Here is a 24,179-nt window from a genome sequence, read left to right as displayed (position 1 = left end):
GAACTTGGGATTTGACCAAAATTTATCCTTAAGGAATCTTTTCTGATACCCCGAAGGAAAGATCCAACATGATTTTCTCTGTGCGCTGAACCTCTCTCTTCTCTTTGCCCCTAGTGGGGCAAAAAGAGATTGTTTCTTGTCTTCTTGCAATTTATGCTTAGCAGGCTTGAAGAAAAGGTCGTACTTTATGCAGTCTCAGTGTAGCCTACCTAAAGAACTTCTAGGGAGAAATGCAAATCAATCTCTTTTTTTCCCCTGAAGCTATCTTGCAGTAAAACACCAGCCTTAATGGTTGGCTGCACTCTTTTCTTAGACTGTAAAAGTTACACAAGTGGCTCCCACTAATGTTAGTAGAAACAGGGTGCATAGCTTGAGGACAGATTATAGTCTTTGTCTTGTAGAACATGAAAATAATTGAGACTGTTGTCAAGACCTGAGTTTTTCTTCAAGTGCTAATGTGTTTTGGCAAGACACGTCAAAAGTATATCTCATACTGAAAGACACGCATCCTGGAATGTTAGATGGGAACACAGAAAATACACAAGTCACCAAGCAATTCATATCACTTTTGTGATCTCCACCATAGCCCAAAAAGCCTTTTGTTCAAGTGTGTTCAGCATTTTTCAGTCGATAAAAAACATGGTTATCCTTGAGGATGACATCGGTCATCTGTGCTAAGTTGTTATCACTAAAAGAGCTTAAATCACATATTTTTAATAAAATAATTATTTTTTTATTTCAAAATAAGTATTAATAAATTTTATGGACAGAAACAATACCCTTATTTTTTCATTCAGAAAAATACCAATATTTGTACAGTTTAAAGATCAATGTGTGTGGATGTTGTTTTTGAATTCAAACCCCCTTTTAAATCAATGAGAGATAAATGTTTTAGATATTCTGTTTACTCCTTGAAAAGAATAATGCATTCATAGCTTTAACTCCATGTATATGCATATCTTACAACTATAGTTTCTTTTTGTTTCTGTATTAGATTATTCATCTGGTATTTATGGTAGAGAAGAAAACCAATCAGCATTACACTGGATTCTTGGTATTATGCCCAGGAATTAAGAAATCACTGTCTCTGATTCTGTTCATTCTTTGTCAAGCAGATATTATTTTAAATTTCCGAACAACATATGTCAGCAAGTCTGGCCAAGTGATATTTGAAGCAAGATCTATTTGTATCCACTATGTGACTACATGGTTTATCATTGACTTAATTGCTGCACTTCCTTTTGATCTTCTTTATGCTTTCAACGTCACTGTGGTAAGTATTAACCTTTTTCTGAATTGTTCTCTTTTTTCAAGAGGGGTTTGTTGATGTGGGTTTGTTTTTCTGGATCTGGAGACTGAAACTAAATTAACAAAAATACTTAGGTGTCTTTTACAGCTTTGTGGTGTATTTTCACCCCTGGATGTACCAATTTTTTAATTCAATTTTCTTTGTTTTGTAAACAGTTGCATCTATGTTAGCTTCATATCTAATTACTCAAATAAAGTTTTCTATGGCTTTTGATCTCTTATGGCGCATAAATTCAGTCCTTAATTTTTCAAGACTCATACATTTTTACTGTAGTAAAGTAAATAATTGTTACGGACAGCAGGTTTGTTTAGCCAGGAATCCTCTTTCTCTTTACTTCTGGGAATTTTTGTGAAAAAATTACAGCATTAATGATTAATAATTTTTTGTGTGTTCTATCATGTATTGCTTGCAACTGTCGTTGACTTTGTATTCAACTCATCTTTTTCTTTTTAGGAATGTAATGACAAAAGCTTTATAATCAGCTTTGAAAATGTTTGTTCTAAAATTAGGTGATGTCATGATCATGATGGGTTACATTTGTGTTGGTTTACTTATGCTAAGACAAAGGTTTTTATTCTGCTAGACTTTTGGATTTTGTAGAGTAAGGATCTACTAAGCAAAATTGCAATAAGCAAAGAAGCAAACAATTCCCTCCCAAGACGGCAAACACCTCCTGCCCTTCTGAATCAGAAGGTTAAGTTCTTGAAAAAAAGGACATTGGCAAGTGGTTTCTTAATTTTGTGGATATTTGCCAGAAAAGACTGAGGTTTTCAGCTGTCCGCATTCTAATTCCTAGATTTTGGATCTGTCATAAACAGATGCACTCAATCTCAGTTTCATTAAAAGTGGGTTACAGACAAGTACAGAGATGATAAGATAAACACATTTCAGGAAAAAAAAGCAAAACCAAACCAAAAACATAGAAAAAGACTAGTCAGGAAGGGTCCCATGTAAGGTACCATGTTTGATTTTATCATTTAATTCAATTTCCTTCAATGAACTCCCTTTTCATGTCATTATTACGTAAAGAACCATCAATCTCATGCTATTGTAGATGCTTTTTAAAATCTGATAGTTTCACATTGTTCACTGTTTCTTTATAAATGGTGGGTGACCTATTCAAATACATTACTATCTCGGTTTATCCCTTACACTCAAACCAAACAGCCAGCATAATGCTGTTGGTTTAATTGCTATTAATAATTTTCATTAAATTAACCATGTTTAATTTTCCTGTCAAAGAGAAAATTAAAAAAACTGAAAACAACATTTTTTGGCCTCACTGGAAGAACAGATAAGCTTTCCATACTTAATTGCAGGAAAGAAAGTACTATCCAATGATCATTTTTTAGCAGTTAAAATGGTGCAATGTTAAAAATGCTGCCATAATTTTATTAATACACATCTCCTGTCATACTTTTACATTTTTTCTCTTAATAAGATCACTGTATGATTCCTTGATGGGAATAAAATATCATATTTATATCATATCATTATACTTACTATATCATATTGCCTCTCGTGACAACACTTCTCAACTGTTAATATAAATCTCAAGACAAAAGTGACTTATCAACTGTTTCAAGAACGAGGGGAGGTGTTAATCACATTACACTGTTTGCAGGCTTGATGATTTAGTAAGTCATTTCCTCATGTCTGTTCTCAGATTTTCACTTCAGCAACTTTCAGATGTTGCCTCAACAGAACGGTGAGAAGGGGCACCAGGGAGCATCTCACAAAGGCCAAACCATTGGGGAGGCTCTAAATTCTGCAAGCTATAGGTATAGTGCCAGACATACCTGTGCATGCATGGCACATATATGTCATGCCCCAGCTGGAAATTGGTGGAGACAGAGTGCACGTAAATGCTGTGGAGTCTCTTGCTATCTTTGAATATGTTTTGAAAGAAACAAAAGTGAAACTGTATGAGTTGGCTCTACTGCCTTTACACCCTACCTGGATTCTGCCCTACCGTTAAAATCAGGGACTCTTTGGAGGCCTGAGAGCACAGACACATTCCTGCTTATCCTAGAGCATGCCAAGACCCCAGCTCCTTCCATTCTTGTGTTGATCTGACAGAAAGGATCCCTTAATTCAGGGAAATTTGGTTTCAAATATTGCCATAAAAACCTGGCCATTTAGCACTGGTTATAATGACTGAATTGCTCCTTTTTGAGTAGCTATCAATGGTTATAGAGAAAGAATATAATTTTTTGAGGAAAGGCAACTAACCAGGTGGATGAAAAATTATTAAAAATCTCTTCCACTAGTCATTTTTTAAAATGCAGCCCGTTTCTTCATTCATTCATTTTTTATGTAGGAGATGATTGTTCCAGGAAGAGAATTTCATCACTTGTTTGTAGCAGCTTTAATTTTTGTCAGTACTTCTCAGGACTATGCTGATTGAGTTTTTGTTAGTCTCAGATAAAATTTTGTCCCTGTCCTTTTGACAGAAAAAAGGTTAACCCAGCTAGTCTAAAATGATTAACAAAATGGAAAATTTTATATCTCTGGGCAAAGGAAAATCTTTGCAGGCACAAACATGAGTGCTGACTCCTTATTTTGTCTTCCTAAATTTGTGACATAGAAAAAGAAGCTGCCTGATGGCATTTCAGATCTTCCAATGACATACTGGGCACGATACCAGAAGAGTGTTTGGCGTGACTAATGAGAAAATTCAGTGCAATAACACATGATTAGTTACATCTATGTTCAATTTTATGAAGAAATTATTTTGAAATGGGGCAGTCCTTACACCTTAAAATAGAACCTGCTTCCACATTAAAAAGAATTTTATGATATATGATTCACTGTCTTTATAGCTGCAGCTTAACAAAAATAATCAGAATTTAGACAAGACTGATAAATGGCAGGGGACACATATAATTGTAACAGTCTTTTTACAATTTCTTGTTGATAGGAATTAAAAAAAAAATAAACAATAATTTCACCAAAGCTATCATTATTTAATTGTGATGTTTGAAAACATAGGCACCCATGGAAAGGTGAAGGCTTTAATGTGTCAGCCATAGCACATATACAACCATTATATACAAATCATCATACAAATGTATGTTACTGCTACACCTTGAAGAGTCAATCATGAATAGGGACCCATTTACGTAAAAAGTGCAACAGAACCATGTTTGTTCCAAACAAGCTGATGGGAGAAAAGAAAAGGAGTCTTTGGGAAATGAGTTACTGCTGAAACAGAGGCAGTTGGTACAGATTCATGCCAGTTAAAGAATAACTATAAATTAAAGTTATATGATTGTAGTGATATAAACATGGCAATTATTTCAAATATTTTTCAGCCTTCTGCCCTAGATTTGCAGATATTCTTGGGCTTAAGGCCACAGACATAACTAATTCTCTGGCACTGCAGATGGAGAATGACATAAGATGAGGAAATGAAATGCAAGATATGACCTTGTAAATGTTTGTGAGCTCAAATGTCAGATCTTATTTTAACAATGTATTTTGAAAAAATGTCATTTTTTGTTGATTTTCTTTTTTTCCTTACTATGTACATGACAAAAAAATGTAAAGGTTCTTGAGAAAAAAAAACCACATTAAATAAGGGGCTGCAAATACTGCCCTTTGAAGAGGCTCATGGGAGAATTACTTATGCACTACCACAACTGTATTGACAAAAAAAAAAAAAAAGCTTGTAGATTTCTTATTTTCTTCTTTACAGGTTTCCCACATACTTAATTCCTGAGAGTGGAATATAATCAATGAGTTGTTAAGTCTTTGAACAAATCAACAACACCTGGTGTTATAGAATATATCAGTCACCTCAGATCCAGCTGTTGGTGAATGCTCACCTATAAAATTTAAATTTCAGATTATTAGCTTTGGTAACAGAAAGGTTGAGCTTCAGGATATTCTGGATTAGCAAAAGCAAAAGGATATTGATTGAGCTGAGTTTTTAGACTTGATTTTGAGAGAGCTCTTTACTGTGCTCTGGGAGTGCTGTGGCTAGACACCTCAAGTCTGATGTAACTTTCCCAGCTGATGTGGGCATCCTGTATCAACCAGGCCTTAATCCTACTGTCTCATTAACGGAGGAAGGGATAAAAAAGGTGTTTGTTAAAGAAAATAATGGTTATTTAATCTTAGATAAATACATTAAAACTATTTGGATCCAAATGTGTATATTGTTTGCTAGCTCTGCCCAGCAGGTGAAATACAAGCAAAGTACATTCCCTGCACAAGAGTGGGCTGTGCACAATATGATATGGATGCAGCTTGAAGGATGCTCTGGAAGGGTTGGGGTCATGCAGAGACTGCTTGCTTTATGCTGGAACTCATCTAAGGCCAGAGCCATGTACTTCATAAACTGATGTATACTTAGGATCCTGAGCAGATTAGGTGCTGCTTTTGCCTCATGAAATTGAAAGGCAATAATATTTTAGTTAAGAAATTTAAGAAGCAGTATTAAAAGTTTTAATGAAAGCTTTTTTGGACTACTACTTAGTGCAGAGCGGTAAAAAACCCAGGTCTCTGAACACAGGGTTAAATCTCAAGGGCAAATATGAGCCTTTTCTAACTTCTCTGCTTTATTGTTCTGCAAAATATCTGTTATTTCTTATTGCCTCTCCCATGCTAAATTATATGCTGGTTTCATCTCATACACAGCTAAATTAGGTCTGCTGTTAGCTGAAGCTGAAAATCATTGTGTACTTGGAGATACTTATTTTGTGGTTTCATATTGCAATGAAATGATCTTTGGACAGTTTGACAGTTGTGTTTCCCTTCTAGAACTGGGAAGAAGAATCCATTTTTCACAAACAAAATTTTTTTAAGCTAAATCTAAAAGAAGATTGCATAAAAAAGTATAACATGAAAGATCTCCTAGTATTTCAAGTTTGTTTGGTTTATATCAGAAATTGTAATTATGTATTTACACATCAAAATTTCTCCCTGTTTTTTTAAGTGTCTTCTTTGTTGTCCTCTGCTGTGTTAAGATTTAGTATAGTCAGCCATGCAGCTGAATGAAGAGTGGGCAACATTTCATAGAGTTTTAGAATTTCCTCTCTTGAAACAAGAACTGTGTGATTGAAGGAAGCTGCTGAGAAGCTGTTTAGGTGCTGACAAGTGGTTTTCTCTCCCTGTTCTCCCAGGTTTCCCTTGTCCACCTTCTGAAAACCGTGAGGCTTCTGCGCCTCTTGCGTCTCCTCCAGAAGCTGGATCGTTACTCCCAGCACAGCACAATCGTTCTCACGCTTCTCATGTCCATGTTTGCCTTGCTTGCTCACTGGATGGCCTGCATCTGGTATGTCATAGGGAAAAGGGAGATGGAACAGAATAACCCCCTTACTTGGGACATAGGTAAGTTCCTCCTTCCCACATGTACATACACACACGTGTATTTATCCATAAATTCACGTAAATATATAAAAGTGCATGTATAAGTCACTCACTACTTCAGGTTTGATTCAACCTTATACCATTATTTAGTGCTGTTTGTAGAGAAAATTAAGAGACCAGCACTCTCTGAATTTCAGGTCAATCTGAAAAGGAGGGTTAAAATAAAAATCAGCTGGAAATAATTTTAGATTTTTAAGAGTGATTTGAAGTTTGGAAAATTCAGGAGCTCTATAGGAAATGGCTAGAGAGACTGTGTAGAAGAACATTTTAGACAACTCATCCTGGTTTTGCAAATTAGGAAAATTCATCAACAAAAACATTCCCTCAAGTGTGCTGATTATTTCTTCCTATACATTGAAACAGATAGCCCTGAAATGTCTTCCAGTTAAAAACTCCCTTTGGAATTATTGTTTAGAGGATCTGCAGGCTTTGGTTTTGCAGAGCAGCTAAAGTATTTATCAATGGAATGCTTAGTTTTGCTCCAATCTTTAGTTTTTACCCCAGCCTTCATTCTGATCTCACTGCTTCACATTAACTCTTCAAATTTTTAGCTTTTCATTTTTCTGTAATGAAACATCTTCCATAAACATAGTTTATCTAAAAGTGAGACAGTTTCCCAAGAGAAAAAATACTTGGTGTGAGGGAAATAATGCAAACACCTGTGACCAAAGGCTCAGTAGATGCATTCAAACTGCAGATTGCCCTATCCTTATCTGCTTTAATTTCTTTCTTTTCTCTTACCCCTGCTATTATCTCTCTAAATATCACCTAATTAAGATAAATCTAAGGGAAAAATTACAATCATAAAGATGTTTGACCTCAGAGAAATGAGGATGCTGGGTCAGGAAGAGAAAAAGAAGAAAGTCCAAGAAATGTGTGTTTCTAGTTTTTCAGCAAGTTACTTAAAGATTTGTGGAGTCTTCTTATTCTTCTAAGTTGATTGTCAGTTTGTCTTTTCATTTGTAAACCAAGTCTGTGACCTGCTGTTGAACTCCTTATAGAGACAAACTTCTGACAGAAAAGCCTGTAGCTCTAGGGGAGAATATACAAAGAAAGCCCACTGTGCAAAAATTGGTCAAATACCGCTAACAGAGAAACAAATCCAGATAATAATAATAATAATGACAATAATGTCTCTCTGGTGGGAAGTAGCTCTGAAGGCACTTTGTCAGCTTATGTAGGCCACAAACAATAGCTGCTTTCAAAGCATTCATTGCAGACCAAATGATGATGATGGGCTGCATCCTTGCTCCCTGGGTAGGGCTGTTGGTAATGCTCCCCATGCTCCCTTTTCCCTGAGGCAAGGCCACATTCAGAAAACTCCCCACATATACCCTGGGGCTCTTGGCATTTATCACTATGGAAACATTAACCTTCACCCATGAGTTTAGTCCTGTCCTGGGCAACAGCAGTAATAACCAAATGTCTCAACAACCTCATTAGAACCAATCCCATTTTAATTGGCATGGAGACGTTTCCAAGAGGTCCCATTTGTGGCTCAGTGAAGAGGGTTGTGTCTGGGTTATCACACACTGATCATCTCCCAGTGGGCTTCCTAGGCTGGAACTGTTCCTTAACAGCCCCTCACCACTAATTTAGCTCAACCTGTGACAATCAGGGATGTTCCCTGGACAGCTGCAGGTAGTGCATTTCCACATGGAATGGGCCAAAGCACTAAATGGTGTGTGCTCTCAGACTTTCACCTTCTACATGGAAAAAGGACTTTTCTATGGGCTTAGAGACAGACAACTTTTTAGGGATTTTCTTTCCTAAAGGTGTGAGTTTGCATTTTTGCCTGGAAGGCTGTCCTACCACCTTCATGGATGGTCTCTAAAATATTTAGATGCTATAAATTTATAATAAAAATTACACTGCAATGACTCCTGTAATGTTCCTACAGGTATTAATTCTAGAGCTAAGTTAAATAATTTATAGCTTTGGGGATTTGTTTGGATTTTTTTGTTTGGGGTTTTTTTTAAGTGAAATGGTTTCAAAACGTTAAAGTATTATATAATGGTATAAAGACAGGAGCCGAGAAAATTCCAGATATCTGTCATGAAGCTGTTTTTTTGCAAGGACCACTCCAACATTACCTAATTTCTGGCTATGTGTCACATGTATGAGCAGAAAAATTTGGATTATGTAATTTTTTTCAATCAGTACAAACTCTATTGCTCTCCACATGCAAACTACTTGCTGATGAAACACAATGAAATTAAGTCTTGGTCCTCTGTGTATCTTTTGCCATTCTGGTGATTATCTGTAGCCAGCCTTTCTTTGTCATTTAAGAAAACTTCAAATGACAAGTTCACTACACCTCATAGCATCCACACTAGGGATATTTTGAGGGGAGAATGGTGGGTGTAATTTAGAGTATGAGTGATTAAGCAAAGTAAAATGAGGTCTGGAAATCATAATAAATCATAAGCAAATAATACACACAGGAGAAATCTTGCTTGGAGTATAATTAAGGTAGTATTACTGTAAGACACTGAGGATATTCTGTTCTCCTAAAGGAAGATCTCATCAACTGAAAAATTGGTGCTGTTCTGGAGAGCATGTAAAAGTGATTTCTTACTGCAGGCAAAGCAGCAGAACATGATCCTTACTAATTTTGATATATTAATACCAGAACTGGAGACTCAAGTTTCCATCTATGCATCATACACAAAGTTTATACCAGCCATTAAGAGGCTTTTGAATGGAAAACATTGAAAATACCATGCAAAAATTATAATTTCTATACATTTTTTTTTTAATTAAAGGAAATGTACCTCTCCCTTGGAGATTCTGCATTTTATTCTTCACTAGAATGTCTCGGGTGGTATTCCTTGAAAACTGAGTACAGCATCATGAGTATGAAAGCTGCAATGTATGAAATAGCTGAAACATAGGAATTGGTTTGTTCTAAGAAAGGAAAATTATGTCTGGAATGGAAATAGTATTAATTTGTTTTTTTATGTTTGCTGCTAGTTTTGGGGGGAGAGGCAGAGGGAGAAAACAAGCTATTAGCTTTTACTTACTCCATTCTGTGCTTCCTCAGAAAGCCTGTAGCACAGATCTCAAGACTGAGGTTTGCCAACACTTAAAGCAAACATTTTAAAACTGCAGTACTGTTAGCATAATACTTTGAACCTTGCTGTGCCATCAGATATGCACCATAGCCCAGATCTAGCAGCATTTGCTTCTGTGTATCTATTTCTCTAGCCAATTTAAACAAATGTGGTGCTCAATTTGCATTTGAATTGGGGCAATGGGAGTGATAACATTGTTCCTATGAAAATACCCAGAACTGAAAATGGCTTTTGCTTTGTTCTTACTGGACCTACTTGTAAGACTTTATTTCACTTTTGTCCTTATTCAGGAAACATTCCCATTGCAAATCATTTAAAAATATGGTTACATTCACAAATTTAGCCACGTGGTTGCACAGTAAGAAAGGTGAAGAGTCTGGGTCTATTACTGATGACCTGTCATGTCATGGGGACATTGGGACATAATGTTAAAAACTGGATCTCTTGCTTAGCTCTAGTATTGCTAGATTTAACTGATTATATGATTTGGTAGACACACAGCATGGGCACTGCTTTTAGATGCTGGAAACCTTTACCTCAGCAGGTTCTCCCATTTTAGGAAAGAGCTGTTCCATGTGCAGCATTTTGACTCTAATGTCTGCTAAAACCACAGCTCCTGGACACATCATTCCCACGTACTGGAGACAGCGGTACAGTTCTTGTCCTGCTTTTCCCTTTGAGCATTTTCAGGTCCCTCTCTGTTGCATTTTACCTTGTTCCCCTCATTTGTTTTCATTGGTGAAACAGATGTCTCCCTGAGACATGGCATGAACTTCACCAGCCTGTAAAAATAAGATTAATTTTCTGTTGGCTGACATGGAGTAGGGGCTAGACTGTGTTTGGGCTCCTGACTGATCCTAACACTCCAGTTCCATGGGCTCCCATTTCTGTAGTTTAACTGACATCAGATTTAGACATGGGCTCTTTATTTGATTAATTTGATTGCTGTTTTGTATTAATATATACTGAGCTAATCCCCTTAAAGATCTTATTAAATATGAGGAAATTATTTTTTTACCTGTCTCTACAGGAAACAGATAATATTGAAAATATTTCCTGTTGCTGAGGGCATTTATTCTGTGAGAACCATGTGAGCTGTTGAAACCCAGCTGTCTTGAGTGTAGTGAGGAGATTAGGAGAGGGCCAAGAGTCAGGATGCTGCTTCCTTAGATAATCAAAACTGTCAGGTATAATTTGTGACACTGTCTCAAAAAAAAATATTCCTTCCTGTCCACCAGAAATTTAGCTGCAATTTTTTGTTAGTGCTGCAATAACACAACATTCTGGCTATGGAGGGGTTGTTATCAATGTAAAATACTGTAAAAAAAATAACCAGTGTTTTTATAGTTAATAAATGTTTTCTTTGGAATAAGCTTAAAAATCAAGCCTGTAAAGGGCATGGTTCTTCAGCTATTTAAATCTTTATTTCAGTTGAATACTTCAAGTTTCGTCTCAGGTTTTTACTCATTTTCTATTAGTCTTTTAATATACAGCTCTTTGGAAAACAAGAACTCAATTGTGACTGAACCACATATTCTGAAATATAAAACTTCCCCCATGCACTTCATCACACTCTTGCAGTCAGAGCCTTTGAAAGGACTTGGATGCTGAGTCCCAGTGAATGCCCACAATTAGCTGTCAGTGGCAGAGTTAGGTACAGAAAGAGGTGCTCAGCACCTGAGTGGTGCAGTAGGAAATGCTGAAAATAAGACTGTGCCTTCAGGGCCTTTCACTCAGGTGTTATATGTCCCATGCTGGACTGAAGTGAACAGCCTGAATTCACAAAACTACCTTCCCCACTGAGTTCTTCAGTAAATTTAGATGTATGGACAAAGTGAGTGGAAGATCCCCACCTGGTGCAGATAGGAGAGAATCTCCAAGTGTCTTAATCATGCAAAGACTGTGGTGCTTCTGGCCTGATGCAGAAGTTGGCTGAAGTGGGTTTTCCAAATGCAGGCGTCCTACATCTTAGATGCAAACTTTAGGTTAAAATCTTGAGCGTAGATCCCTAAATTCTGCCTGAGTCCTTTGTGGTCCCCAGCTAGCTTCATTCTTGTCAAAGTTTTGTAACTCAGCAGCAAGCTGGAATATCCATTGAGACATTTACCTGTAATTCTCTTGAGCTTCAACAGCCTGGGAAGTTTTAGTGCCAGGAAGTTTTTCCTAGTTTATGCTAAGAAACCAGAGACAGCTGGTCTTAGTTTTCACAAGGTCTTGAGCAATTTTGCAGGGAATTCTAAAGGTACAGATTTAAGCATATCCTTGACAATAGATACTTTTGGCATTGGTATATTTATTCAGGTTAAAACTCAGCCTATCAACTTTTCAGAAGAAAGACTATTTTTAGGTATGTGTGCACCTTGTTAGCAAACTAACAAGTTTCTGGTGCTGTTAGACCCAGCATAACCATTGGATAAATAACAGCAGAAATCCTATCAGAAAAATCAGTGCCATTACTTCTACTCTAGATCAGTACAATACATAATTTGTCAGTGCAATAAATAACTTTTGACTCCTAGTGTTTTCATATTATACTAAGTCTCAGAATGTGCTGTAGAAGCAAGTAAATATTAATGTATTTTTGCAAAGCAAAATTACTTAAATGGATAGACATGACAGAATACTTGGTATGAAATTTGAGATAGAAGTTTGGTGTTTATTCTCCTTTTTTTATATAAAAATTATTTTCTGTATTAGTGATCTTACATCATTCCAGTTTTGTCCCATTTGTATGTACAACATTTCCTTCTGCTAAAGGATTAAAAGCTTGGGTTTGAATGTGACATGAGCACTTTTTACTAAATCTAAGCATTCAAAATACATTTTAAAAATATGAGAAATAATGATGATTTTTAAATGTGTGCTTATCAGTCTGCTCCTGAACCCTCTGAGACTCATGTTCACAACATATTCTTAGCAACACTGGTAACTAGGAACTTAGTTTAAGAAAAAAAAAAGAAACCTGAGATTTGTGTGATCACAAATCTCCAGGTAGTGGGGCTGCCAGGAAAATCAGCTAACAAAGAACACAAGGTAAAACTGTAGTGCTAAGGAATGATCAGGTTTTGGATGCAGATAATGGAAATGTTTGGTGCATGCAGGTACGTGTACCTACTTCTGTATTCCAGACCTACCTTCTGGAGTTTGAGCCTGGACCTACATCAAAACAGCTTACAGTGATTTCAACAAATGTTCAGCTTATGAGGAGCTGGTACTAATGAATTCCAACTGGAGTCTTGGGAAGGGCTGCAGCTGGCACCTGCTCTCGTGCTGTCTGGCAGATGGCAAGGTTCGGCGCAGGTGCCCAGCACGCCCTGGTCTGCTTTAGTGGGAACAGCAGCTCGGTTTGTTCCGTGGCACTGTAAGAACTAAGTGAATCCTCCTCACTTGGAAATTTCCAAGGATCTCAGCCAAGGGAACTGTGTTCTACTGTAAAATATTGGTCTGGTTTCACTGCTCCAAACACACATCCATCAGGTTAGAACTGACACGTGTAGATTTATGGATCCTTGTGCAGAACAAGAAAGAACATTATGCTGACTACACTGCACAGCACATCCTTCTCTAGCAGTGATCAACTGTTCACTTCAGTCTGTCATCTCTCTACCTGAATGTTTGATTTTAATTTCTCTTCCAGTCTGCTTCATTGTGTTCTTGATTATAGGCTTTCTTCATTTTTTGTCATTAGTAATAACAGGACCAGTTCCTCTGGAACTATGGTCCTTTCTGGCTTTGAAGAGGCATCTTTAAGAAAAGGAATTTTTAAAATATACTTATGTCATGCATGAGTGCTGGTATCTTCAATTCAGTAAAATAAATTTCATTTTTCTCTTGACCTGGGATACCTGTATTGAAGGTCCATTGTTGTGTGGACTAGAAATACCTGTATACTCACCTGTCTAGTTTTTTTGTGGGTTTTTTTTGTGGAAGCAGGGCTGAAAATTTACTTCTAATTAATCTTTGAAGGATATGGTTGATGGTTACCACTCTTGTGAAGTATTTTGGGTGGTTTCTTGCAGCGCTATATGAAATAATTAGCCCCTGGAGTGTCTTTTAGAAATAATAAATAGGAATAAACTAGACAGCCAAAACAAGATGATCACTTTGAAGCTATGAAAGTTTTTAAAGTACTCATCCTATGAATGACTATAAACAGTACTTATTACATTGCACATACTTTGAAAAAGACAAGGATATACCAAAATTCTGAAGTATTACGCAGTGATGAAACACTCTAAAGCAGTTCAAACAGAAAATTTTGATCTCAGGAGAATATCTAACATTGGAATGCTTTTAAACAATTTTATTGCTTTTTTTGATCCTTTAAAGTTTTACTCCTCTGTGAAAGTAATGTTTTTATTGTACACCCAATGTGTAAATTTTCCATTATTTGCTTGAGGTTCACAATATCTAGCCTTGCTAGAACAAATATAGACAAAATCATTAAAATCATGAAGAAATTAGAATTAATGTACTATGTATTCCAAAACAACCAAAAAGGCTTTATTTAAAGTCTGCTGGATATCTTATCTGAATGATGAAAATAATTCTGGTGTAAAATACAGGCCAAACTTGGAGAAGCTTGTGGTGTGAAATATGAATGAAAGAAATTTTTTACTCTAATTGGGTTAGACTTTTGAATAAGGTAGAAATGAGAGAAAGTTGATCTGGCTTTTGAAGAAATCCTATTTGCAGATAAACATAGGTATTCATTATTTTAGTACAATAATAGCAGAGGCACACAGTATTTTCTGTGTCTGTCAGTCTGTTAGATTGGACACAGAGAAATTCAACTGCTGTAAGGGAGTTTCATGTGCAAAACTGTAATCACCAGAACACGTGGGAAGTATGTGTGGAAACCTGTCAGCACATGGTAAAGACCTACACTTACAAATTAAAGTCTTGGAAGGCTTATCTGAAACCCTGGCCCTTCTTTTTTCCTGATTTGTATGTTTTAACATACATATTATGTAACTAAATATAAACCATATATCAATACACTTTCTACAGCAGGTTTTCTTTATTAAAATCCCTCATTTCAGACCAGTGTATACTAGTCCTTGTCAGGATTTTAAACATAAATTTATATTTTAAAATATTCACAGAAATTAAATTTGTGGAAATGATTCTATTTTCTATTTGTAAACCCAAAACAGTATTTTTGAGTTGCAGGTGTGTGAAACTAAAATATCATTAATTGAGCTGAACTGAAACATTCCCTTTGCATTTAGATTAACATCAATTTGTATTTTAGCTGCTCTGGGCCTTGGTAAGTCTTCCCTGCTGTTCTTTCCTACAGGCTCAGTTCCTTGATTAAACTGTATTTTCCTTTACACACCGTACTTTGTCTTCTGATTGAACCATCTTAGGCAATCACAGAATACCCCAGGACTGAGACAGCTTATTGGATTTGAAGAACAGAAAAAACACCAGGCATGAAAGTACCTTATTAAATAGGGTGTGAATATTTTACATCATTATTAATATATTTCCAAAATTTTGTAACTAGCAAAAAAAGTTTTGGGCAGTTTTTTAAGTCAAAGGTAAAAAATCTGGAGCGTGGACGAAGCCCCTGAGATTTGACAAAGTGTCTTGATGCATTGAACCACAGATTACCTAGGTTATCATTTATTAATTCTACAAAGCAGTTTTTATCTCAGTGGAAAAGCTGTATCTGGATTAGTTTTTGCAACCATAATAGAAATTATCAGTGCAACACTTAGAGGAAAAATCTGCCTAGCAAACACCCCAGAAGAGAGGGTATTCCCAAGAGGTAAAATAATGCCAGGATCTTTCCAAATGTAACGGGAACACCAGAGAGCATAATTTATTACAAGCTGAAAATATTGTGCATAGAAGCTCTGTCCAATAAATTTGAAGTTACATCAGAATCTTTAATCCTCAAGTGCTGTACTTGGGACTGTAGCACTGTTGGCTGCAAAGAGCTTCTGGGGTTTCTTTATACCAGTCAAGAGATGAACCAGGACCATCACATGCAGGAAATCTGGTCAAACACAGCTTGCTCCATCCGAGTCCCGAAAACCTTGGTTGGGTAGCTTGTTCTAGGGTTACACTACCCTCCCCTGAGAGCTTTGTACAGTTTGCTAAAACATTAGTGTCTCTTACACATTGGTGTAATAGGAAGTTCTGTTAGGACTTCTTAGAAATTTCTACTTCTGTTTTAAAGCTCTGGCTTGGCTGTTTAAACAACTTTTCAATCCAGTTTAAACCCACAAAGCCTTTGCTGTGTATTTTGAAATCTTTCCAGCAGCTGCTTCAACAGGTGATTGGAATGTCTCTCAGCCCCATCATGTAGGTAGAGATCCTAGGATGCTAGAATGTCATGCTGCTTTCCAAAGACATCCCATAACGACTAAAATAGCTTTTCTTTTCTTTTGTAGCATAAGCATGCCTTAAATATTTAATCTAGAGATGTCCTTTGCATATATTCGCAGTTTCTATTTATTTATCCTTTTTTCTCTGCCCTTTACCAGTGCAGGTGCTTGATAAAAGAAGGGTTTTCTGCTGCCAGAATAGAAAATAGTTTCTGTACAGAAAAAAGGAAATTATTCAAAAGTCTTTTCTTTCCAGTCTCTCTTCCATTTTCCTGTACCCTGGAAAATATTTCTGTTCCTTTTGTACCTTCAGGTGACAGTGCTTAAAGTTACCTACTGACTGCCTTCAGCCAAAGAAGCCAATGTGAAGCAGTGAGAGTGTGTCAATGAATTCTGCAGCATGTAAAGTTTTACACAAGCCACATGCTGTAGAAGTAATTATACCTAATTATTTTAAAACTGTTTTTCATTGTCAGGTTAAGAGAGCTGGAGATAAAAATGCTAATGCTTAGGATTCCCTTATGTCACACACTTCAAAAAGGCCTGTCATGTCTGCAGACACAGATGTATTCTTTCAGAACTGCATCAACTTTAAAAACATAGCGTGCTTTTCCATCAAGACACCGCCTTTCCTCTTTACTTTTTACTCTTTCTTTATATCAATCCCTTATTACACTGCAAATTTTTGTTATTTTTAATATAATCTAGAGTAAAATATCCCCTGCTGCTGATCTCCCCCATATAAAAGCCAAATATGCTTGGATCTAAATTTCCTTGATTCAAGTGGCACATAATAAAAAAAGGAATTGAAAAATGTTACTTATGTTGTATAATCAAGGAAAAAAAAAACTAAGACAAAGCAAGAACAAATAAAGTGCTAATACCATTTATCATACAGCTGCCTGTCAGAGGCAGGTTCCTGTACAGCACAGTGGCTTCTTAGATAAGAATACAGAGGAGAGTATTTAGACAATGCTGTAAAATCTATGGGACAAGTAAGGAGAGGATTGTAGCAAAGGTTAACACACTTAGCTGTTATCTAACCAAGCATGGATGTTATTAATATAGAAGACAAGGAGAAATGGATGTCATGTAGGCTGCAGCAGCCTATACTGACCCAAACTGAACTCCATACTGTCATTTTCATCTCCTGTGCGATTATGCAGGCCAGTCAGATGGAAATCAGCACGGTTTTATTGCAATTCTGCAATTAACCTTTCATTTGCAGTTAGACCTACAAAAGGAAAGAGTTTCTGTGCTGAGGTTTCCGCCCCTGCTTTAAGGCTTCTGCCCCTGTTTTGCCAAGTTGGGGGGCTGCATTTGAACAGGTAGTAGGTGCTGAAAGTTGATTCAGTTTCTGGAGTGGGGATGATGGCAGGAGAGGGGAAAGTACCACCTGTCAGGGACCACTTCTTGCATTACTCAGATTTAAAAAGCAGAGTCTGGAAGTAAATAGCTCTACTCTTGCAGACTATTCACAGTTAGACAGAATGAAAATATAAAATCTGTGTAGCATATTGCACTGCTTTTCTAAAAAATATAGTCCTTACAAAAAAACAATACTTCTTTTAAAAGATTTTTCGATATTTATTGCCACTGTCATTGCCTCCATAAAAATTTATTTACAGATTCTGAGTCACAACTTTAATATATTAATTCTTAGGAATGAGAAATTGTCATAAGGACTGGAAGACTTTATTATGGATTTCTTTGGTGGTAAAACCTGAGCAGGTGAGACTAGCAGGGTAGAGGTGAGATTAATTATGCCATGCCGCACACATTTAGACACAAAGTTTTGCTAGCAACTTTGAAACTTACACTCTGCAAGGCTTTGTTGTGTGGAAGATTTTGGCATACTTTGATAATAAAGGCTTAATTTTAAATTCATCTGTATTGCTTAAGGAGGAGAGTGCTCATTTCTTTAAAAAGACACAAATAGCTTGCCTGTAGTAGCTCAAAACCTTTTTGGCATGACTTGGATTCCAACAGATAAAGCTGCAGAACAGATTCCTAACTCTTTAGCTGACACCATAAAAAAACCCCTCATTACCATAAATTTTATTGCAGGAACACCTGGGATGCTACTTATGGGTCAAGGCCCTCTTGTCTCCATTGCTGAATTAACACAGGATAAAAAGGCTGCTCTTGCCCAGGAGGATATTACAGTCTAAATATAAGATAAGAGAAGCTCTAACAGATGGGTACAGGCTGATGGAGCACAGGGAAGCAAAGAGGGCATAGATGGACGTGCTCTTCGCACTGAGTGGACGACCAGCACAAACGTGTCTAATTCCAAACTTAGCTGCAAGGCATTTAATAGCCTGGAAAAGGACAGTAACAGCCAGTTTGTATAAGGAGCAGTAATGTTAAATACTGAAACTCTTTCTGCAGTGACACTGTGAGCATTTCCTTAAAGATGATATTTGCATGATTTATGTAACTCTGATTATGGCCTTACAATTTTATTTCTCAAATAAACCTATAAATTTAGACTTGTGTTTTACCTTTAATCTAAAAATTAAATTAACATCATACTATATTACAAGAAAAGTAGTTAATTTACTTACACTGCTAATTTTTTTTAGTGTAAGAACCCTAGGAAAATATACTGGGGAGAACAAATCAAGATAATTTCTTAAGAAATGAAAAGGTGTTTTTCTTCAAATATGTTAAAGTCATTAGAGCTGTTAGTAGACTATTCCTAGTAAAAATAAAAATCTGAATAAAAATAGTTAGCTGTATTAAATGCTTTGCATGTATTGTCTGCTACTGCCGCAGAGAGTTGATATTGAAAATTTCCCCATCTTGTCCTTTCTTTGGACCTGATGATCTCCAAGGTCTTTTCCAACCTTTTCCAAGTTGATTCTGTGATTCTGTGATTCAGTGGTGCAGGGAAGAGAGAGTAAACTGCTGACTTGCAAAAGCAAGAGGGATTTAAATCTCACACATATTCAAACACAGCCATCTGACAAATTACTGTTGAGAAGAGCTGTACTAGCTTATCACAGAGAAGAGTTTCAAGAACATTCCTTTTCTAAATTTACTGACTCTTTGATAAATGAGGCTGAAAGAAGTTATGACAGGAATGCAGGTGCACTGACCATGTACACTGGAGCCCCTTTGCAAAAACAAGTCTAAATGTTTAGAGAACTATCATAAAATATCAAGAGGAATGAATTCCTTGCAGGCCTGCTGAGTCAGCTCTAAAAATCCTTATACATAGCTCTTATATATGTAATGTAGACAGTTCTCTGCCTAGGAATAAATGTATCTCTACTATAAGGGGAACCTTTATTGCATTATAATGTGAGACTGGTATGGATGTATATTAGAGTCTTCCTCATAAATATGAGGAACAGATCTGTCTGATTTTTTTAGTCATCCACAGAATACCAGAATGTCCCAGAGATGCAATCTGCAGCCTCATGAAGGCAGCAGTGCAGCATAGGGGTGGGAGGGACAACTCATGCAGAGCCTTCTGGAGGTGATAACCCCTGTGTTCCTGCAGAGCATTAGCTGGCTTTTGGAGACTGTCTTGGAGCTCTTCCCAAAGGGATATCTCCCCCCAGTACCACTCCTTTCTTTCTTCTCCCACCAGAATAGACTCTACTGGTAGGCATGAAGTAAATTCCCTGGAAAGGAAATATTTTGCCACATGGTGGAGAAGAAATGTAAATAGCTAATTCACATGAATTATCTACCAGCTTTAAGAAGCATCTAAGGCTCTGACTGTGAATCTTTATCTGGGCTGCTCCTCAGGGATTTCTTACAGTAGGAGAAAATGTAAAAGCACAAAACTTTATTTTGCAGACAAAAGATAGACATCTAGAAATTTTAAGATTTAATGTATCAACTAAATTTAATTATAATTAGATTGTAATTATATCTAGCCAGTTAGATTCAGGCTAGAAATGTGCAGGGCTTGAAATATGTGAAAATGTTGGAAATTCATGTACACTGTGTTTCTTTGAGTGTTTATCTAGCATTTTGCATTAGGTGGAAGATATGTTGAACTCCAGACTATTCTAACTTGTTGCTAACTAAATATTTTAAAACATAGCTTTCCAAAATTGTTTTCTAATAAAATGCAATAATTTAAAATATTTAATATCAGGCCTTTTGCTCTACTATTTTTAAGCCATGAATGTGCCCAGGAGTTATCAACCAGAAGATTTGGATATTGCATTATAATTCTTATGGTGCCTTCTCTGGGGTAGATTGCAAGTTTCCCTTAGAAAGTATCTCTCCTTGCACTTATGGCTTCCCAAAGAAAAATGTAAATTATTTAATAGACCACACCTTGGTGATGACAAGAAATTACTTCCTACAAGGAAGTTTTCCCCAAATCTCAAAGGTGGCATCAATTTTGCAGTGAGAAAAGAGAAATGCTACTTTTTTATTCTAAGTAGTGAGATTTGGAATTTAGAGTTGAATTTTATCAGATAATTGGGGCCAAATTTTCAGGTTTTCAGCACTTCTGTGAGCTCATCTATGTTTCTCTTGTTATAAGGAACATTGCAATTAGATATTAGATTTTTTGTTTGTTTGTTTTTTAATTCCTTGATTGAGCTCCTCTTCCTACTGAAACTACTTAGTTCATTTATTTCACTATGAAATCTTCATTTTCAATGAAAACAATGAGTCAATATCTTGTTATGACTTTGTCAAGTTAGATGAGTTATAGCTCTGCAAAATATAATTTTTTTATGCTACTTTCTAAGAAAACATTCAATTAGAAATACAGCAGACATTTTATTTACAAAGAGTATTAGTTAGATTTAAAAAAGAATTCACCTTTCAACTAAAATTAACTTTTGGTACACCTGACAGAGGTTAAGCTTGTACCTAAAAATGCTCTAATCCAAGAATGAGTACACGTTTATTTTGGAAAGCTCTATGGCTTTTGAAATTATTTTCAAAACATCTGTCTCAACGTATGTCTCTAGATAGTTAAAACCTTTCCCTAAGGATCTTGGGGAAGACACAGTTTCCTCCAGATTATTGTACCTGGGAAGGGTAAGGCAGGCAGGAAACCAGATAAGATTAAGGTAAAGAACCAGATATGAAGGTATTCATGTCACCTACCTCCCTTTGACTACAGAGGTTTGTGCATCTTGAATGTCCAAGCCTCATGAGCAATACAGGAACCTTAATTTTTACCTTTGTTTTTCTCTTCTGGTTGCATTATGTCCAAGTTCAAACTTTCTCTGGATGATGTCACAGATGCTCAAAAATCAGTGGTAAAATTCCCAGTGTCTGGCAGAAGATTACCGTTTCATCTGATATATGTTCAAACCCTGATTTTTTAATTAGATCCATAGTACAAAAAAAAAAAAAAAAAAAAAAAAAAAAGTACATGTAAGGATCTGAATTCAGCTTTATTAGGAGTGTGTTTGTGCCTTTGATTTTGGCTCATGACCACTCTCATTTCATGTGCTAAATTTGGAAGAGATGTAATAAAATTCTATCCAGTTTCTCTTCAATGGAAATCAAATGCAATATTTATTGAATCTATCCATTCCTAGTGTTCACCTGAATTCTAGTATGACAGTGATCCTCAAAGTTGCTACAGGTGGATCCTCATCAAAAATTTTTAGATGTCTCATCATAGTTTGTTGAGATCAAGCTGTTTCATATAGTCCAAGTTAAACCTGTTTCTTTCCTACATCATGTCAAAAATTTCCCTCCACAAGATTTGAATACTGCAGTAAGTGTTCCTTTACTCCTGTAACAATACCAGTCTTATTCATACCCATGTTGTCTTTCTAGTTTAAGGAAAAAACACATTGAAATCATCATAATAAAGAATATACTCTGATAAGAACCATATTTTACAAAGCTAAAATTAGAGGTATTTTGAATAAATTGTTTTGAGACTTACTTTAACATTTTTAAGAAGTCTCAGAACTTGAGAAATATGTTTTTGTCTCTATCATATTTGTTTTCTTTCTCATTTTAGGTGTCCACTCTTTGCAGGAAAGTGTGTTAGCAGAATAAAGATGAAGGGAACTAGATTAATGCTAATTGTTCCTGATTGTCCTGCAGCCATTATGGTTATGTATGTTGTACTAATATTGAAATCATTCTCGTTTAAATTTCATGCATTGCTAATTATTTCTTACTTATCTCAAATACCAGCTAATTTTCTTCAAATATAAGCCTCTTGGCCAGAGCTGTTCCTTTGTACCCTGTACTTGTTAACATATCATATAGACACACCTCTGGTTTCCTCTTACACAGATAAAGCTTATTTATTGTCTTTGTTTTGCAAAGAGCACAAATTCATGTCCTGTATTTTACTACTGTGCAATTTTGCCATTTGAGCACATGTGCTGGAGCTGTGTTTTCACACTCTCAGAGCCTGCAACTGTGCCACAGGCTCAGGAGTGTGTCTTGTTCTTTTTTTTTTTGTTTTGGAGGGGAGGAAGAAAGGTTAGTACCTATTTTTTTTTTTCTAATTTGTATGAAAGAAAAGCCTGATTCCTGTTCTACTTATTGACCCAGAGCAATAAGATCTGGCACATTTACAGTCCTCCAGAAACAGTGGTTGAAAGTATGATTGCTCTTGTCATCTCTGGGGTTCTTTAATCCTAAAACCATCTGTTCTGGTACCTGGGAGCCTCCCCTAACATGACAGGCAAAGCTCCACCACAAATCAGACCTGTAAACAAATGATCAGGCTTTGTGACAATGAAAGAGTAACAGCAATATTCCACAGGGTGAAATAGTAGGAATGGTGCTGTTTGGTCTGTTAATAGTCTGGGGGAAAACTACAAATGTTTTAGCAAGGAAAGGTTGCACATGTCAAAAACATTTTGGCTAGACAGGGATAAAAAAGGCTTTGGAAGCTCTTGTGAGGAGCCTGAGTAATCACCATGAGAACAGAGGCAATGACTATTCAATAATGTAATCATACACACAAGAAGTAAAATTATTTCATCTTCTTATACACCTTCAGATTTTGAATGTATTATATCAGTCAGCTACATCTAGAGAGTACCTGTGCAAAATTCTTTGGAAGCACTCTTAATTAATTCTTAAAAGTGAAGCTAATGTTTTAAAGTCTAATGAATGATAATTAGGGTTTGATATGCTAAAATGTATTCATTATGCTGTTATAAAAAAATCTCAAATACAATATTAGTTCTGGCCTCTCAAATGAACTTTGATACATTCTGAAGAAGCCACACAGTTGAGGGAAGTGATTTGGACATCTAAAATCACAGAAACTGTAATCACAGGTGCTTTTACCTAAAAAGAAGGAAATTCACCTACTTTCTCTCTCTTAGCAACTGTTCTGCCTTAAGGCTTATTTGTGGAGGTTAATACAAAGAAACATAGAGATGGATAAAACTGAAAATCTTGGCTCATTGAGACTAAGAGAAACTTAGAATATATTTCCCCCATTTAAAATGGAAATATGAGATGTTTATTTGCAGATCACAGGGTGCTGCTATGTGATGTAAGGCTGGTGTACTTTGCTGTGCAAACCTACAGCTCCTGGCTGCCTGGCTCTAGATCTGAAATTAGGAGCTATCAGCAGTGATCAGGGACTACTGCAGTGAGAACCAACACAGCTCTCAGGTTACACAGTGATTTTAATTTAAAAATTCATTCCAGTGATGAAGGATCTAATTTCTCTTGTATAGTTTTATCTTCTCCTTAATGACCCTAAACTGTTCACTGCAACACACATTAGTAGACATATGATAACGACTTCTGTGTTGAAACTTATAATCTATTTATATCAGAAGGCTGCATGTCCTCCAGTTCAGGATATTTTCTATTAATATTTCTTTTCAGTTGAGTCAGAAAAACAAACCTTGGCCTCAGACATATTCCTTAATGATAATCCTAGCTAAAGACAATCCAGAGTGTCTTTTAGTTTACTCCAGCATTTCTCACTACACATTCTCTTTCTCTATCAGCACAGCATTGCTTACTCTACTCACTAGAAAAAGCCAAGTATGGTCTGGCCCTGAATGAGGTTTAAATGATGTTTAAACATCAAACAAAAGTGATTATATGAAAGCAGATAGGCTTTTCTACCTTCACATTTCCCCTGGGAATACTTGAAGTCCCTAAATT

At 36.2% G+C, this 24,179-nt stretch overlaps 1 protein-coding gene across 2 annotated transcripts in view; it reads left to right on the top strand.

Moving 5' to 3' along the window:
* The window catches only part of KCNH8 (potassium voltage-gated channel subfamily H member 8), a 175,265-nt gene that overhangs the window by 101,778 nt on the left and 49,308 nt on the right, over window positions 1–24,179 (top strand). For both annotated transcript variants that reach the window (XM_086851995.1, XM_086852005.1), the window contains exons 6-7: window positions 1,116–1,273; window positions 6,436–6,643. In XM_086851995.1, coding sequence (XP_086708121.1) covers window positions 1,116–1,273; window positions 6,436–6,643 — 366 coding nt within the window. The remainder of the gene's footprint in view (window positions 1–1,115; window positions 1,274–6,435; window positions 6,644–24,179) is intronic.

Source organism: Cyanistes caeruleus, chromosome 1 (assembly GCF_971803275.1).
Source record: "Cyanistes caeruleus chromosome 1, bCyaCae1.hap1.1, whole genome shotgun sequence".
Lineage (NCBI taxonomy): Eukaryota > Metazoa > Chordata > Aves > Passeriformes > Paridae > Cyanistes > Cyanistes caeruleus.
The sequence above is the reverse complement of the archived record's forward strand: the minus strand, read 5'-3'. Positions and strand labels throughout refer to the sequence as shown.